Genomic DNA, 17,971 nt, shown 5'->3' with positions numbered 1-17,971 from the left:
AAATACTAAGCCCCAAAGGTAAGGTAGTAACCAAGTTTAAGATCCAATCTGAATTTTGTCACATGTTTAAAACGTATATAGGTTTGTGAAAAATGTATCTATTTTTGCATGTAGTGATATTTTATATTTTTAAGTTTTAAAAATCGTGGCTGCAAAGAGTTTTGTGGATGGATTGGTGGGGATGTATGCAATGTCCCCACCATCATACATAATGAATGTACATAATGTCACTAAACTGTACACTTAGAAGTTATTAAAGTGGTAGATTTTAACCACAGTGTGTATTTTAACCACAATTTTTTTTAAATCTTATATGTAGTTGACTAGGTGTTATGACCATACCAAAACCTCATTATTGAATTTTACTAAATTATACAATCAGCAAATACTGGAAAAAGTACCTATCATAGAAAAAAATTGACTTCCTACAAACTAGGTGATTTTACATAATCTTTAATATTTTGAAATTATTTATGTAGGAATCAAAACTAGTTCTAGGGCAGATGGCCCAAAGTGAACTAGACTAGCTAAGAAACCAAAGAGGGTGCTTCATGAGGAGCTTAACAGCCCATCAGCATCACGAGAGCTGAAATTCCTACACGTAGTGGGAGGTTCCACTAAAATCGGACTTCGGAGCTCTCTTTCACCTCTGTATTTCTTCTGCCTATTTCCCACCCCTTCTGCCCACACCCCCTTTGTCCATATCTCACCTTTAAATCCTTTAAGACCCAGCTTACATGACTTTCCCTTGCCTGGTCATCCCAGCCAGACATGACCCCTCCCTCCAAATTGGGTAGCCACTTTCTTCATTTACTCCTCAATTTATTTGTTTCATTGATGACACAAACAGTTCTTGAGCCCCTCCTTGTGTGTTTCCCACTAATCTAGGCCCATAGGCTACAGAGAGGAATGAGACAAGGTCTTTGCCTTCAGTTCAAAATTTATAAAGTGGAAAAGTAATTTCAAAACTATGTTGAGAAGCACTATAATATAGGAGGAATAGAGTTCTATAAAACCAGTCTGATGACAACATGCATTACCTTTTACCTTTTTTTTAAGTTTATTCATTTATTTTTGAGGGAACGCAAGTGCAGGAGGGGCAGGGAGAGAGGAAGACAGAATTGCAAGCAGGCTCCATTAAGCCCAAAGTGGGGCCGGAATCCGTGACCCATGAGATCGTGACCTGAGCCAAGATCAAGATCAAGGACACTTCACCGACTGAGCCACCAAGGTGCTTCAACACACATTCCTTTTTACTAGGCTTACTTTGTGCATGTCTTTCAAATCTAGAGGTTGCGGACCATGTGAGAACTACTTTCTTTTTGCATCTTCTCTGTGGCCTGAAACAAGGTTTGCAATATCATATACTCTCACTTATCTTTTAAATGTGCAAATGGAGGCAGTAAGTCCAACTGACTGCAGCTGACAAGTCAGGTATGTTATCTTTCAATCTACTCTTTGAAATGGAGATCTCTGGTTTTTTTTTTTTTAATGTTTATTTTTGAGAGAGAGACAGACTGCAAGCAGGGGAGGGGCAGAGAGAGAGGGAGACACAGAATCCAAATCAGGCTCCAGGCTCTGAGGTGTCAGCACAGAGCCCTACACGGGGCTCGAACTCAACGAGCTGTGAGATCATGACCCGAGTCAAAGTCAGACACCCAACGGACTGAGCCACCCAGGCATCCCAAAATGGAGATTTAATACTGTGTACCTTTTAGCTGGTTGGGTTTGTTTGTTTGTTGTTTTGTAGATGCATCTTTTTCTCCTCCAGCCTATAAATGTATTTAATACTATTCAAAGATTTTCAAAGGTTAAACATTCTGAAAAATAGGAATAAACCCTTATGGTCTGGAAAAGCAAATCTTTTGTTCCTATAGGAACACCCGCCCCCAGGTGAAAGGCAAAGAGGACTTTTCTTCTTCCCACACCCCAGCCCAAGCACATGGTGACTTTCCTTACTAAAAGAAACCTTTCTTATTCCAACTTTTGTCTTTTATTATTCTGGTAAGAATCAGATGAATATGTATCATTTTTTAAATTAAAAAAGAAGACTCAATACCAGCTCTTTTCTTTTATTATTATGCAACTAAATGTTCATTTGATCACTTTGCTGCTTGCTCTCTATCTCCCGCCCCCTTTTGGTCATAATCCTCCAGCCTATAGCTGTTGTGTGTTTCCTTTCCCTCTCCCAGATCCCTCTTCCAAACTAAACATAAGGGTCTTGGAGCACCTGAGTGGCTCAGTCAGTTAAGCGTCCCACTTGAGCCCCACATCAGGCTGTGTTGACAGTGGGAAGCCTGCTTGGGATTCTCTCTCCCACTCTGCCTCTCCACTGTCTCTCAAAAGTAAATAAATAAACATTAAAAATGAAAAGTAGCATGTAGCTCTATTAAAAAAAAAAAAGTCTTTTTGCGTACTTGAGCTACACTCCTACTTCAGAGTTTAATTTTATTTGCCCTTTCTTGCCCCTTTCATGCTTTTGGTTGAATACTTCAGCATAGCAGATGTGAAGGGACATTTCATTTACAGGATCTGAGTAACTTAGAAAGGATTTCCAGAGACTGTTCTGTGGTTTTTTAGAGCTTAGCTTTCAAGCATAAGTAAATCTCACTGTCCTTTTTATTCCCTCCCCCCCCCCCCCCACTGGGAGTGGGGGGATGGACTAAATTTGTAAGGGGCATTAAGGAAGACACTTGTTGGGATGAGCACTGGGTGTTAAACATAGGAATGATAATGTATAATTTCTCAAATCTACTCCTAAAATCATTATTGTACTATTTGCTAACTAACTTGGATGTAAATTAAAAAAATAAATAATCGGGGTGCCTGGGTGGCTCAGTCGGTTAAGTGTCCGACTTCAGCTCAGGGCATGATCTCACGGTCCATGAGTTCAAGCCCCGAGTCGGGCTCTGTGCTGACAGCTCAGAGCCTGGAGCCTGCTTCAGATTCTGTGTCTCCCTCTCTCTCTGACCCTCCCCCGTTCATGCTCTGTCTCTGTCTCAAAAAAAAAAAAAAAAAAAAAAAAAAAAAACATTAAAAAAATAACAAATAATCTTTAAAAACCGGTTCAAATAACATTTCTCGAGTTAATAGTTTAGTATAATAAATATGGAGAACCACGTATAGCATATAAGAGCAAAAAGTGTTAAAAGTTTAATGTCCTCCGTGGAGGACCTTTCTGTGGATTGCTCTGAAGCCCAAGTCATTTAAACAAATTGTATTAATGCTCACGGCTAATGTAGGATACATTTAGAATTATAATCCCCTGACTTCCATTCCAGCACTTTTTTCCAAATATCCCAGTACCTCCCAGTTTGATCTCTGCATGAGTTTAACATCTTTCAAAAGCCATTCTCCAGGTATTACAAATTAAGAACTCTGAAACTGAGTGGATAGGCAGTGACTAAAGGAAGCAGTAGAAGAGAGAAGGGGTCTTCAGGTTCATATGGATGGACGTCTATCTTTTTTTGGCCATCGCACATGTGAATTCCTTTCTGTAGAGTATCTCTCACCTTAATATGCAGAGACTGCTTCCCACTATAGAGGTCCAAAATGCCAAGCAGTCACTTTCCAGCCTTCTTTGCCACCAAGACACTGATACTCTTACCCACCCTGGATTAAAATGATGCTAGGGACGTGAGGAGGCCAGGACTGATCTGACTCCGTTCTGGTGAGGGTGGGCGGTATAGCAGCAAATTTAGAGTCCAGTTTGGCAAGGTTGACAGTGTTCACTGCAGGGTCTGTGGCAGTGGTCTTTATGCTTTTAGTTCAGTGGCATGAATTTGGTTTTTTCAGCCTTCTTGGAGATTTTATGAACCATCCAATATCCTTTGGTAAATTCATTTCCTTAAATTAGCCAAATTCAGTATCCATTGCTTATATCTTTAAAAACCCTGATTGATGAGAACATTGACGCCCTGAAGTTGTTGTCACCAAGAGACCCTTGGGGAAATGAAGGAAAAAAAGAAGAAGAGAAGGAAATCTGGGACTCATTACAGAATCTGGAGAGCTTTCCAGGCAGCACATGTCCCGTTCATGCTAAGGGGTGAGACACTGGCAGTCCATAGCAGATGGTGGTTGATCTTGTGGAAGAATTTAAAAAAGACATTCTTAGGGCAAGAAGGATATATGTTGATTTGGGGGATAACACAAATATATACTGCAGTAAACATTTTCTTTTCATCCACTTTTCCTGTACTTGTGAAATCTCTTACCTTTATGAGGCATAGTCCATCTTCCACCCTAGAAACTGAAAATGCACACTTGCTTTCCCAAATTTTCTTACAACTATGACAGTTACATGACCTAAGTTCCTCCAATAAGTTGCACCCAACCCAGACTTGGAAGCTGGATGGGATGTAAAGAAATTCAGGCCGTGTGGACGCCACGCTGCTGTGGGAGGTGACCTCTGTACCCAGATGAGGCAATGGTGCCATCGATTGTACTGCAGTATCCAGTATCCAAAGGCAGTGAGTCTTTTTTTTTTTTTTTAATTTTTTTTTTCAACGTTTTTTATTTATTTTTGGGACAGAGAGAGACAGAGCATGAACGGGGGAGGGGCAGAGAGAGAGGGAGACACAGACTCGGAAACAGGCTCCAGGCTCCGAGCCATCAGCCCAGAGCCCGACGCGGGGCTCGAACTCACGGACCGCGAGATCGTGACCTGGCTGAAGTCGGACTCTTAACCGACTGCGCCACCCAGGCGCCCCCAAAGGCAGTGAGTCTTCATGTGCCTTGTGGCCCAATTTGGGCATTGTTTCTACAGAAACCTGGTTCTCTGGACTTCTTGCAGCTTGTGCGAGCTACCCAACATATTTAATAAATTCCTTGTCCACTCAAATTATTCCAAGTTGGTACTGTTTCTCGAAACTGAGGAATCTGACTGCTATAGTAGGCAGTGAGCCCACAAAACTCCACCATCTCCAAGTCCAAAACTTAACTTCCTTTCTTTCACTCCTGTCCTTGGCGTTTATGACTTCTTGCCCTTCTTGGCACTTTGCAGTTCATTTTGGACCTGATTCCCAGGTCCCTGGGAAGGTCCCTGACGTTTTAAAACGTCAGGATGGGGAAAAAGCACATTGAATTTAGCAGGACCCCCTTAACCTTAACCCCAGAGATGATCTTGAGTCATTAGCCCTGAGGGTTGGTCATGCCTTGCAGTTCGTTCATCGGTAGCCACAATTCAGTGCCTATTTATTAGTCCTTTTAAAATGAAAGGACTCTTGTTGGGGATTCAGAAGAAAAGGCAGGAATTTATTTGGCTAGAAAGCATATACCCTTTGGAATCAGACAGAGGATTGAACCTATAAAGTTGTGTCCCCAAACCCTCCACAGAACAAGCCCTAACAGCAATTTTCCCCAGTCTTCAAAGTTCACAAGAGATCTCCCTTCAGGCTCGCTTCTCAAGGCTCCTCTCTGGACTGAGGGTGTCTCACATGGCTACCCTCACCACCACAACAAAGGTCATCAATGCAGTGCTGTCACCAAACAAATTTCAAGTCCATCTTAACAGGTACCTTCTGAAATCAGTAGCTCCCTATAGTGGAATTCTACATTGTAAATCCATTTTCATCCGCTTCTTCTGACTTTCTTATCTTGGGCCCAACTGGAGGTATTTATTATGAATAGAAGGTAAGGACTCTAGAATTGTCATTGAAATATCTAAAAGTTTAAAAACTATAGGTGTGTCTGGATGGCTCAGTTGGTTAAGCATCCGACTTAGGCTCAGGTCATGATCTAGCAGTTTTGTGAGTTCCAGCCCCACATCGGGCTCTGTGCTGACAGCTCAGAGCCTGGAGCCTGCTTCAGATTCTGTGTCTCCTTCTCTCTCTCCCCCTCCCCCACTCATGCTCTGTCTCTTTCTCTCTCTCTCTCTCTCTCTCAAAAATAAATAAACATTTAAAAAAATTTTAAATATAGAGAGAAAACTTTTCATTGGTGAAATAAGTGAGGCTCAGATATTTGGATTAGCTAGATATACCATTATTGCATGAGTTAGATTTTTAAATGGCTGAAAAAAAAAATATTTCATAATATGTGAATATTATATGAAATTCGATTTCAGTGTCCATAAAGATTTACTGAAACACAGTTACACACTCACTCATTTCCAATGTCTGTGTTCATTCTACAGTGACAGAATTGGGTAGTTGCATCAGAGATCACATGGATGTAAAGACTAAAATACCTTTTAACTTTTTACAGAAAATGGTTTGCTGCCCCCTGGCCTATACTTTTCAGAATGATGCCTGAGGCCTGGGATTTCTTCTAGACTGGAATTCAGCCTCTAAAGAGGATCCTGTCACCTGAATTTAACTGCAAGTCTCACTCAGTCCCAGCTACACTGGTGGTTCTCATTCCTGCCTGGCAGAGGGGCTTTTAAAAAGTTCCCATGACCCAGGTCATTTAAGCGACAACTGCTGGAATCAAGGTCTAGGGAAATGAATTTTTGAAAAGCTCACTAGATGCTTCTGAGGTGCAGCCAAAGTTGAGAACCAGGTGCTAAAAAGTGGAGTGACTCCAAGAAAGGCATTTGTGGGCGTGCCTTAAACTGCAGTGCTTTTCAAACTTTAATGTATATAGAAGTCAACTGAGGATCTGGTTAAAGGACAGATTCCATTTCAGGAGAGCTGGGGTGATGGGGTCTAGGGCACGCCCCCTAAAATATGCCACTCTGCAAGATCCATTATTTGGGTTATTTTGAATTCAAGTGACGTACGAAGCAGTGGTGGAGGAAGGACACTCTGAGCCCCCTGTGTCCCCCTGCAAGCAGGAAGTCAGTCTCCTGTGTGAAAGGTACCCTCCTGTACCAGGAAGTAAAGAGAACTCCTTATCACTAGAGCCTGGGAATGCAGCACAGAGAGGCTGTATAAACAGCACTTGTTTTTCCTTCACCAATTTACTACCCCAAGCCCAGACTTGTCTTGTCAATTCCTCACAAATTTCTTGTATCTGGTATAAAGGTATACACACTGACTGCTTCGCTCACTTCGAGTTTCATATTTTTGTGAACTCCCATATGAAATGAAATGTGTTTCTGGGGCGCCTGGGTGGCGCAGTCGGTTGGGCGTCCGACTTCAGCCAGGTCACGATCTCGCGGTCCGTGAGTTCGAGCCCCGCGTCAGGCTCTGGGCTGATGGCTCGGAGCCTGGAGCCTGTTTCCGATTCTGTGTCTCCCTCTCTCTCTCTGCCCCTCCCCCGTTCATGCTCTGTCTCTCTCTGTCCCAAAAAAAAATAAAAAACGTTGAAAAAAAAAATTAAAAAAAAAAAATGTGTTTCCTGTTAACCTGTCTTAATTCATAATTATATTAATTACTAATAATAAACTGATTAATAATATCAATTATCTAATGCATAGTTTAATAATTATTTAATAAAAATAATTTAGTGGATAAACAATAATCTATTTAGTAAATAAATCAATAGTATTAATATTGTTTATTAATGTTACTAAATATTGTTAATAATTGATTAATATATCATTTAATTATTAAGCCAGCCAAAGTACCTAGAAAGGAAGAAAGGAAAGTTTTTCTCCCCTACACCTGAGATTTTGTATTTCAAAAAACTTCCAGATGTTACTGGTACTGCTGGCCTATGGACCACACTTTGAGTAGTAAGGCAAGGGCAAGGACTTCACGAACTTATAGAACATGTTCCATGACTTATTTTTGCCTGCTTAGTAATATATAGTTGCATAACAGAGTTCTTTCTACTTTAGTTGACGCCTCTGAGGAGGCGACATGCTAGTTGAGTTGCTGAAGGTGACAAGGGGCCAGATCTGAGAATGGGGAAAGAACTTCCCAGGCAGAGAGGAGCCAATGTGAAGTCTCTAAAGCAAGAAGGACTCACTTTTGAATGGCCTGTGTGAATATAGAGTGACAAATGTGATGCTCAGTTTGTTTCATTTTAGGGGAAGATAACATTTAAAAAGGGGATGCATCAGTTCATCCTTGAAATCAGTTCTTGAGATAGAAAATCAGAGGATATTACTCACCCTGTGCTCAAGGCACAAAGAGAGTTGAGTCCCACGACTCAAATTTTGGGTGATTCTTTTTTTGTTTGTTTTAATGTTATTCATTTGAGAGAGAGAGAGAGAGAGTGAGAGAGCGAGCAGGGGAGGGGCACCGAGAGACTGAAGCAGGCTCCCCGTTGACAGCCGAGAGTCTGATGCGGGGATTGAACTCATGAACCGTGAGATCATGACCTTAGCTGAAGTTGGACTGTTAACGAATTGAGCCACTCAAGTGCCCCCATTTTTTGGGTGATTCTAACTCCAGTGTGATATCTGTCATTTATATTTTTCTCTAGAACAGCTCCACAAACTTATGCATGAGGAAGAGGTGCCTGCAGTAAAAGAGGAATGATTTAAAATAAATTTTCCACTAAAACCCCCAGGGAAACTTCCTTGGATTCTCTAGTCTCTGCTTCTCCTCTGGCACTGTAAGTGGAGTTGTTTACACTGTAGAAAGAAGAGTGAAGGTTTGGGCAATATTTTCATAACTGAGTGTCCTCAAACCTGTCCACCCACACCTCTTCATTCCCTGGGTTCACCATCCAACCTTTCTTGTTCCGAGGTCTTATTTAGCTGAGAGTCCTGGTTGGTGCTGCCTGGCTTCTGGTTCTGCCTGGCCCCTCTCTTTGGACGCATCTGCAGTGCCAGAAAAGAGATGTAGCTCCCTTACTGTGGCCTGCAAGACCTTCTCCAGGGAAGAGGCATTGGATGTTGGCAGTGTTGGGATGCAAGAATTTTATTGTACCCTTCAAGATTCTGGTCTAAGAATCAAATTGACATGAGACAGATTAATAGGAGAATATCAAATTTAATTACGTATGTACAGGGAATCCACACAAACATGAGAGATTCCAAAGACCAGCAAAATGAGGTATATATGTCATCCTATACTAAGGAGAAAGGGGTGGGGGACTGGGACTTCAAAGAGAAGGAAAGCAATTCACGGGAAGATGAATTGGGCCATACAGAAATAATGAGACACAAAGAGGAATTGTAGCAGACTTTTCTAGGTTCCTCCCTGTTCCAAACCTAGTTCATATTACACAGTAGTTATTGATGGTGATAGCTCTCTTCCTGGAGCAGGTCATCTGTCTAAATTCTTTTTTTTTTTTTTTTAATTTTTTTTTCAACGTTTTTAATTTATTTTTGGGACAGAGAGAGACAGAGCATGAACGGGGGAGGGGCAGAGAGAGAGGGAGACACAGAATCGGAAACAGGCTCCAGGCTCCGAGCCATCTGCCCAGAGCCTGACGCGGGGCTCGAACTCACAGACCGCGAGATCATGACCTGAGCCGAAGTCGGACGCTTAACCGACTGAGCCACCCAGGCGCCCCAAAATTCTTTCAGGTAGTTAGGGGGAGGGTCAAAGTTTCTTGAGTCTTTTGGGCCTTGATGGTTTTCAGCTCAGAATAATCTACGTGCCAAAACGGCACATCTTAGGACAACTCATTCTGAACCCCAGTAGCAGCTTCAACAGCAATAGTGGGCCATACCAATGTCTTTTCTGGAGTCTTGGAGGTGCCACAGGAAGACTTCCTGCACAAACATTAGTGACCTTGACTTGGAAACTTCTTGACTTCTCTCGAGAGGAAGAGAGGGAGGGAGAGCGAGAGGGAGAATCTGCAGACAGCTCTACAGGAAGCCAGAGGAGAAAAGGAGGAAAATACTGGTCCCCACATGTTTATTAGGGAACACGTGCATCAACAGATATGAAACATTCCTGGGAGGGGGTAGAGGAGGTGGCTGGACTTCTTGTGATTTCAGGTAGGCTCAGAGTCCAAGATATATATGGTCTTGTGACATTTCGGTTTCTGGTTTTAGCCCTTGGCTGTTGTATAGAGGGTGTATAGACGAGGAGGCTGTGGAAACACCTATTAGGGAAAGAGGCTGGGGTAGGGATGGCTTCCAGGAGACGGTGGTGATTCCAGGAATCAGGTGAAGGAGGGACAACAGAATAAAGCAGAGAACCACTAATAATTCCTTAAAACCAGAGGTGCCTAGGAGAGAAGGTAGGACAGGATGACAGAGGAATGAGGTGAGAAAGGTTGTTAATTGTATAATTCATAACCTGACACTCCTTTACTATGTGTTTATTCCCCAGGATTCATCTTAGATTGGACCCAAGGAATAATGTTTTACCTGATGGTCTTTATTTGGGCTGCTAGGTACTGGGAGATAATTCTCCATAGGTCTCTCACATTTCTGCATGTCTTGGGAGCAGAGGCACTGATAGCTTTTGTTCTAGAGTATCTCTTCAAGGATGTTTGTAGTCAAGGACCTTGGATGACAGAAATAATGTCTCTCACTGTAACAGAGGGCAGGTTCATTTACCATGCAGTATAATAAAGGTTGGGTTTCTTAAGCGCAGGGGTCCTTGGGTGTGAGGCAAAACCTCTGTGTGTGGCATTATCTGAACAGTTTCCCATCGCCTTGAAGGGGGTGGGGAAGCGCAAGGGAGGACCAACCTAAACATGAGGCTTGTGCTACTTGCTGTGCTCTGCGTAATAGAGTCTTTTGCCTCAGAGCCAGGAGTCTTCTGTCCTCTGTCAACGCTCATGAAGCTTGGTAGGCTAACCCTTCATAGCTCGTGACACTAGGTGTTTGCTTTTTGAGAAGCAAAAAATTAGTTTTGAGTCTGGCTTTTTACTGCGCTCTCAGAGGTAATGAATCCTGTCCACTGCGCCCTTGCGTAGCCCCAGCTGAGGTAGGATTTAGGCCGGTAGGATCCATATCCATTCCAATATTAAAACGCCTTGGCTTATGAATCTGAGCTTTCTGTGGAGGCAAAGGGCCACCAAATACAAGGCGAATATTTCACGGATGTAGAGACAAATGCCAAGAAGCCAGGCAGTGCTTGGCTTACCAAATAGAATAGAAGAGGCTGTTACCTCAAACTACCACAAGGAACACAAGCCAGGTTAAAATTTAAAAATTAGTCTGCTATGCAGGAAATAATGACACAAAGGTGACAGTAGCCAAATAGGATTTGGCCACGAGATGACTCTAGCTGTGCCCACTTTGGGGATGGGCAATGAAATAGGACAAATTCTCTATAGGTACCTAATATTACCTTCTCAAGTAGGTACTTATTCAAATTACCAAAATGGTAGCTTTAACAGAGTAAGTTAATGCAATTTAGCAATAGAAGCAAGCGTTGACTTTAGCCTTCAACTTGATTAGTAGAATTGGTCAACATATTCTACTAATTTCAGAAACAAACTATTTAAACATTTTAGGTTAGGGGCACCTGGCTGGCTCAGTTGGAAGAGCATGTGACTCTTGATCTTGGGTCATGGGTTTGAGTCCCATGTTAGGTGTAGAGATTACTTGGATAATAAATAAACTTCTAAAAATTTAAAAGAGAAGATCACTGTAAACTATCTTCATCTTTGAAACTATCTTTAATCACTTAAAACCTCTTCAAAACATCTAGGTCTAAATAATGGGATGGAATGAATAAAAATATGTTTTATGTGGAGTGCTTGGTGGCTCAGGTGGTTGGGCATCCACTTTGCTCAGGTCATGATCTCACAGACTGTGAGTTCAAGCCCCACATCGGGCTCTGTGCTGACAGCTCGGAGCCTGGAGCCTGCTTCGGATTCTGTGCCTTCCTCTCTCTCTGCCCCTCCCCCACCCATGCTCTGTCTCTCTCCTTCAGAAGTAAACATTTAAAAAATTTTTAAAAATATATATGTGTTTTATGTGACAATAAAATGTTTTCTTGGTGATCTGGTTAATGATTTTTTGTTTCTTTTATAATTAATGTTTGTAAATAAGACAGACATTGAAGAAGGATCAAAGAGGTTGTATTTCTGTGTGTCTCTGGAGATGCACTTTATCCAAATATGGCATTATCTGAAAAATAAAAAATCAGAAGTATTTGTTATACCACATATGCTACATTTTACAGTTCCAAAATAACCCTGAGGGCAGACAGGATGAGTACTGCTTCACAGGTAAAGAAAGTAAGGTGACCTTAGAAACACTAAGTGGCTAAAAGCGTGAGACTAGCCAATGGCAGAAGCAGAACTTGAATCCAAATGCAATGTACTGAATGTCTTTGTCCTCCCGCCCAAATTCCTATGTTGAAGCCCTAATCACAATGTGATGGAGTCAAGACATGGGGGCTTTGGGAGGTAATTAAGTCACATGAGTGGAGTCCTCACAAATGGGATTAGCGCTCTTAGAAGTAGAAATCAAAGACCCAGCTAGCTCCTTCTGCCATGTGACAGCACAGCAAGAAAACAGCCCCCCGTGAGCCAGAGAGAGGGCATTTGTCAAGAACCCCACTGTGCTGGCATCCCGAAATCAGGCTTCCAGCCTCCAGAACTGTGAGAAATGAACGTTTGCTGTTTAAGCCACCCTGTCTGTTGTAACTGGTCATAACAGCCTGAACCAAAATACCTGCCTCTTCTGTTTTGAAGGCTTGTATGTTTACGTAAGACTGTCCCTCTTTCTGCCTCCACATCTCCAACTAGAAGACTGAAAAGAGTTTGGAGATCTCTGGCTAAGAAAACTCATTCCCTGGTCTATCATTCACTATTGATAGAAGCAAAGAGGAGTGCCCAGAAGTCCCAAGTGCTCTTAGCAAAATCCCCAACACTTCTCATCCTTAACACTCATGGCCTCACCACCGCTTGAGACCATTAAGACCAATCTCATTCTGTTCCTTTTCCCCGTTTACTTTGGCTACCTCAAGAAGCCAGGAGTTCTGAGAGAGAGAGAAACCAAGAAACAGACTCTTCACCGTAAAGAACAAACTGACGGTTACCAGCTGGGAGGTGAGTGGGGGATGGGTCAAATAGGTGATGGGGATTAAAAAGCACACTTAGCACAATGAAAATAATAAGAATAAGAATAACAAAATAAAAACAAAGGGGAAACAAAGAAGCCAGGAGTTCTGGGTTGTCCCACATGCCCCGGATGCCAACCCCATGCTCTGGGAGCCCATGCATCCCTTCCCTAGCACTTCCCATCCTCCTGCTTTATGTTTCCCCATAGCACTTACCCACTTATAATACGTGCATCTATCCACTCAAATACCTACAGAAATCTAAGTTTTATAAGGCAGAAGTTTTCTCTATCACTGTATTGCCAAGCACATAGAGTAGTGCCTGACAGAAAGTAGATACTCCTAAAAATTTGCTGAATGAATGTGTTTCTTCCTCTAACACAGGTATGTATAAAGGAAAAGAGTAAAGTGCTTTCTAATTCTTACTGTATACATCCTGGGGCACCTGGGTGGCTCAGTCGCTTAAGCATCTGACTTTAGCTCAGGTCATGATGTCGCGGTTCATGGGTTCGAGCATCACGTCAGGCTCTGTGCTGACAGCTCGGAGTCTGCTTCAGATTCTGTGTCTCCCTCTCTCTCTGCCCCTCCCCCACTCATGCTCTGTCTCTCTCTCTCTCTCTCTCTCTCAAAATTAAAATAAAACATTAAGAAATTTTAATTATTGTATAGGTCCAGCAAAACGTATCTTCTTATTATCTTCTTCCATTTCTAAAGATTATTCTACAGCAACAAATGTGCCCCGGGAGACTCTAAGTTTGTGAGCCATTGCCCAAGAGCACGACTACGGGTCTCAAGAGGAACGAGGTAAGATTTACCATGACTTCTGGAAAAATACATACTATGTCCTAATATTTATTCGACTACCAAATGAATATTTTCTATGTGCCTAATTTATGTCTGACACCATTCTTGGAATAGAATGGACAAAGCAGGGAAAAAACAGACATCATCTCTGCTTAACCCTACGGAGGAAAAGAAAGCCAGGTATGGTATTGCAGGATATTGGAGAGTTCTTTTAAAGTGTTTTTTTTTTTTTTTAATTGGAGAGAGAGAGAATGAGCAGGGGAGGAGTAGAGAGAGAGGGGGACAGAGGACCCAAAGCGGACTCTTGTGTTGACAGCAGGGAGCCTAATGTGAGGCTCGAATTCCTGAACTGGGATATTGTGACCTGAGCCACATTCAGAAGCTTAACTGACTGAGCCACCCAGGTGCCCCAGGATATTGGAGAGTTCTATTTATATAGGATAGTTTCTGATTAATTGGATTTTGAACAAAGATCTGAATAAAGTGAGGGAAAGAGAGAGAACTCCAGGCAGAGGGAACAGCATGTACCAAGTCCCTGAGATGGGAACCAGAATGTTATGTACCAGGAACAGGAAGAAAGCCATGGTAGTTAAGTGAAATGAGGCCAGGGACAGTGGAGAGATAAGGATGAAAAGATAATTAGGGGCTTGTTCATTGAGAGCCTATAAGCACAGGAGAAGGTGTGTGGATTTCACCTAAGTGTGCTGTGAGACCATAGACCAGTTCTGAGCAATGAATAATATATCTAATACATGTTTTAAAAAGATCACTCAGGCTGTTGTGTAAAGAAGTGTGGGAGGCAGCAAGCACAGAGGCGGGAGGACAGCTGGCTGGCTCTACTTTGGGAGAGAGATGATTATGGATTGAATCAGGGTGATAGAGGTCAGATTCAGGACTGATTTTGAAGGAACAATTGATAGGACTTCCAGACAGATTGGATGTGGAATGTGGGACAAAGAAGAGTGTCAGACGTACTCCTAGATTTTTGACCGTTTTCTGAAATGAGGAGAGGGAAGGGGTGAGTATGTATGTTTGGGGGCGGAGGATAGGAATTCTTTTTGGCAATGGTAAATTTGAGATATCAAGTAGAGGTGGAAGTCCTCATGGATGCGTTTCAAACTCAGGAGAAAGGTCAAGGCCAGAAATAGAAATGTGGGAGTCATCAGAATTAGGATGGTATTTTTAAGTCCTGTAACAGGTTGAAGACCAGCAAACTGTCGCGTTGAGATCACCTAAAAACTAAGTGTAGTTGATCAGAAGCAGGTAATCTTATCTAAAAAGGATGTTATTTTACAGTTAATGGTGTTTATCATTTAATTGAGTACATATTTGTGAATGGTTTACTGCAGTAATATGTTCATCATGTTTTATAAGTAATGTCCCACCTCCTTATTTTACAAATGAGGATTTTCTCTTTGCATCTGTTGGCTTCCTGGGGGAGGGGGTACTCTCTGATATATATCTGTGTTCTCAGTTTAGTGTGGCAGGGCCAAACTTCTGGTTTGGAATGGGGCAAGTTCTCTCTTGGGGTGAGTTCACCGTTCACTGCTTTTAAGCCAGTTTCTCCAATATAAATAGTTTTCCAGTAACAAAGCCAACATTTTAACCTCCAACTATCTGTCAATTGATATAAACTCAGGAACAGAAGGGTCTTATTGTTGACCTTTTCAAACCTTAACAGTATTCAGAATAAAGTATACACTCAAAAAAATGTTAGCACCTTCTCTATATCCATGCACTTTCTACTTGTGGAAATAAAAAATAAATAAGCCCCAATATCTCTTATTTATCCTTGATGAAAATTAAAGTTGAAGCCAAAGACCTTGATTTTTAATTAGAGATTAATGAGAAAACCATGGGAAAAAATTCTAATAAGCTTGAGAATAAACAGCACCGGGTCAGTAATTACCTACCATTTGTTCAAACAAGTGTTTCTCAACCTTTTTGGTCTCAAGATCCATTATATTCCTACAAATTATTGAAGACTTTATCAAGGTTTTGTTCATGGGTGTTGTACCTCTCAATATTTACATTAGAAATGTAAACTGAGGGAAAAAAATTAAAACTTAAGAATACAAGCCCACATTCCATTTAATGGTCAGAAGAATGATGTGATTGCACATCACATTGCTTCTGGAATACTCCAATGTATTCCCATGAGAGTAAAAAAGGCAAATAATATCTCGGCATCCTCATGAAAACTTTGACCCTGTGGGGTCCTGAAAAAGACCTGAATACTCAGAGGTTCCCACACCACCATTTAAGAATGAATAGTTTAGACTAAAAAAGAAAAAGCATGCATTTACATGCTAATTACCAGAACATTTCAATTAACTCCATGCTTATTCTGTATCTTGTCATCATAATGCTGAATTTCTATTTAAGCCTGTTTATTTAAAAGAACAAAGAGCTTTTCTGCAAGATTTAATGTTCCAGAATTATTGGCTTATAACTTTGGTATCATTAATATTGGTTATGGAAATAATATTTGTTAGAAAACCATGTGTATTCGTGTAAAATGGTAAACTGTGTTTGTTATAGAAGGTGGATATTACCCTCCACTATTAAGCTTGTGACCCTAACCAATTCTATGTGGTTTAACTCACCTAGTACTGAGTAATTCAAGCAGAATAAAAGATTATGCAGATCCACTTAGAATTAGGAACACTAAAGGCCCTTGTAAAGAGTTATTTTTTGAGTAAAATTAACACATGGCTGTTACAGATTAACTTTAAAGCACAATGGAGAATCTCAGTTTTTTTTTTTTAATTTTTTTAATGTTCTTATTTATTTTTGAGAGAGAGAGAGAGAGCACAAGTGGGGAAGGGGCAGAGAGAGACAGAGGGAGACACAGAATCTGAAGCAGTCTCCAGGCTCTGAGCTGTCAGCACAGAGCCCGACACGGGGCTCGAACCCACGAACCACAAGATCACGACCTGAGCTGAAGTCAGATGCTTAACCAGCTGAGCCACCCAGGCACCCCAAGAATGTCAGTTTTCAATGCCACACTGTATCACCCTCTTTACACCACTTACCAAGAGCATGGGGGTAAATGTAAAGTCACAACCCCTTCATCAAAGAAGTTAAATCTCCAAAATACTGATTTTTCTTGTTGCAGATCTAACTTAATCGCGTGTTGTTTGTATTTAATACAATTACACTCTACTTTATTTTTTTTTAAACATGAAAAAAATGCCATCAGTTGCTTGTCTTGACTTGGAAACAAGTATTCACAATCAAAAATGGTTACTCTTTCTCTTCCTCCTCCTGCGAAATAATACTACCACCACCATCAACCCCCACACCAACCTCCCTCCACATTGTACTATTGTTAATCAGAGCTTTTTGTTTGATATTTGTCATCAAAATCACTTCCACTGTATCTCAATTTTGTACATGAAATTTTTGCACAGGCAACAAATTGGTGAGATAGGTAGTCTCTGGAGCTTTTGTGGGCTATTATAATTATCTATAACAACTTCTCTCAAAATATGGCTCTCGGGCCTTCAGTATCAAAATTCCCTTAGCCTGATGAAAACACGGATTCTAGGACCAAAGGAGGGCCTACGGAATGAGTCAGTCGAGAGGTGGAGCTCAGGATTCTGGAAGCACAAGAAAAAGAAAATCTCTGGTCTACAGCAGATCTTATATCCACTAACCTAGTTTACTGATGCTTTTCACCTCAGACAGACCTCCTTTAAACTGTCCCAGAACGATACTTACTGAACCTCTCTCAACCCCAGAAATTCTCCTCAAGTTTATTTATAAATCCCTCCTGTCAGTTGGGGATGGAATCCTACCATACATAACAACTTACTTTTTGCAGGAAAGTGCTTTTTCTCTGTGTGAACAAGGAGACTCAGTGTGACCCAGGAGCTCCTGCCACTGTCAGGAACGGGTTCTTTGATTTGGGTGTGAGTAAGGGACTGGTAGGCACCACTGAAATGCCTCTTTTGAACTCTCAATAAACTGACTTGATTGCTTCTTTCCACAAAGCAGTTGGAGTCACGCTTTTCATTTATCTCCTCCAGGAGATGTTTTTTGCTAGCTTTAAGTTTTTTAATGATTTCATTGGTTCTGTTTTTAGAGGTCATTATGGTGACAAAGTAATCGTCAAGTGATTCTTAGTATCCTGAAACAAATGAAAAAATACAATCAGTTGCAGCTTGACCTAGCAGCCAGTATTCACCATCAGGTTTTTACCAGTTCTTTCTTCTCCTCCTGTAAAATACCACCACCACTGTGCCCCTGACCCCACATCTCACTCCATTTTTATTATTGTTTCCTAAGGTCTTTTTGTTTTTTGATGTTTCTTCGGAGGGAAAAAAAATCATAAAAAGAGGATTGTAGTAAGAAAAGAT

The 17,971-nt window shown here is 41.5% G+C and overlaps 2 protein-coding genes across 5 annotated transcripts in view; both read right to left on the bottom strand.

Annotated features, from left to right (window-relative positions):
* Window positions 1-17,971, bottom strand: part of ANGEL2 (angel homolog 2) — a 254,102-nt gene that overhangs the window by 81,980 nt on the left and 154,151 nt on the right. The gene's annotated exons all lie outside the window — the stretch shown is intronic.
* Window positions 11,804-17,971, bottom strand: part of SPATA45 (spermatogenesis associated 45) — a 30,542-nt gene continuing 24,374 nt past the window's right edge. For all 4 annotated transcript variants that reach the window (XM_058700867.1, XM_058700869.1, XM_058700865.1 and 1 more), the window contains 2 exons: window positions 17,428-17,742; window positions 11,804-11,869 (listed from right to left, as the gene is read on the bottom strand). In XM_058700867.1, coding sequence (XP_058556850.1) covers window positions 11,850-11,869; window positions 17,428-17,704 — 297 coding nt within the window. In that variant the 5' untranslated portion in view covers window positions 17,705-17,742 and the 3' untranslated portion in view covers window positions 11,804-11,849. The remainder of the gene's footprint in view (window positions 11,870-17,427; window positions 17,743-17,971) is intronic.

The sequence above is a fragment of the Neofelis nebulosa genome, chromosome 15 (genome assembly GCF_028018385.1).
Source record: "Neofelis nebulosa isolate mNeoNeb1 chromosome 15, mNeoNeb1.pri, whole genome shotgun sequence".
Lineage (NCBI taxonomy): Eukaryota > Metazoa > Chordata > Mammalia > Carnivora > Felidae > Neofelis > Neofelis nebulosa.
Note: the sequence above shows the minus strand (reverse complement) of the source record. Positions and strands in the feature narration are given on the sequence as shown.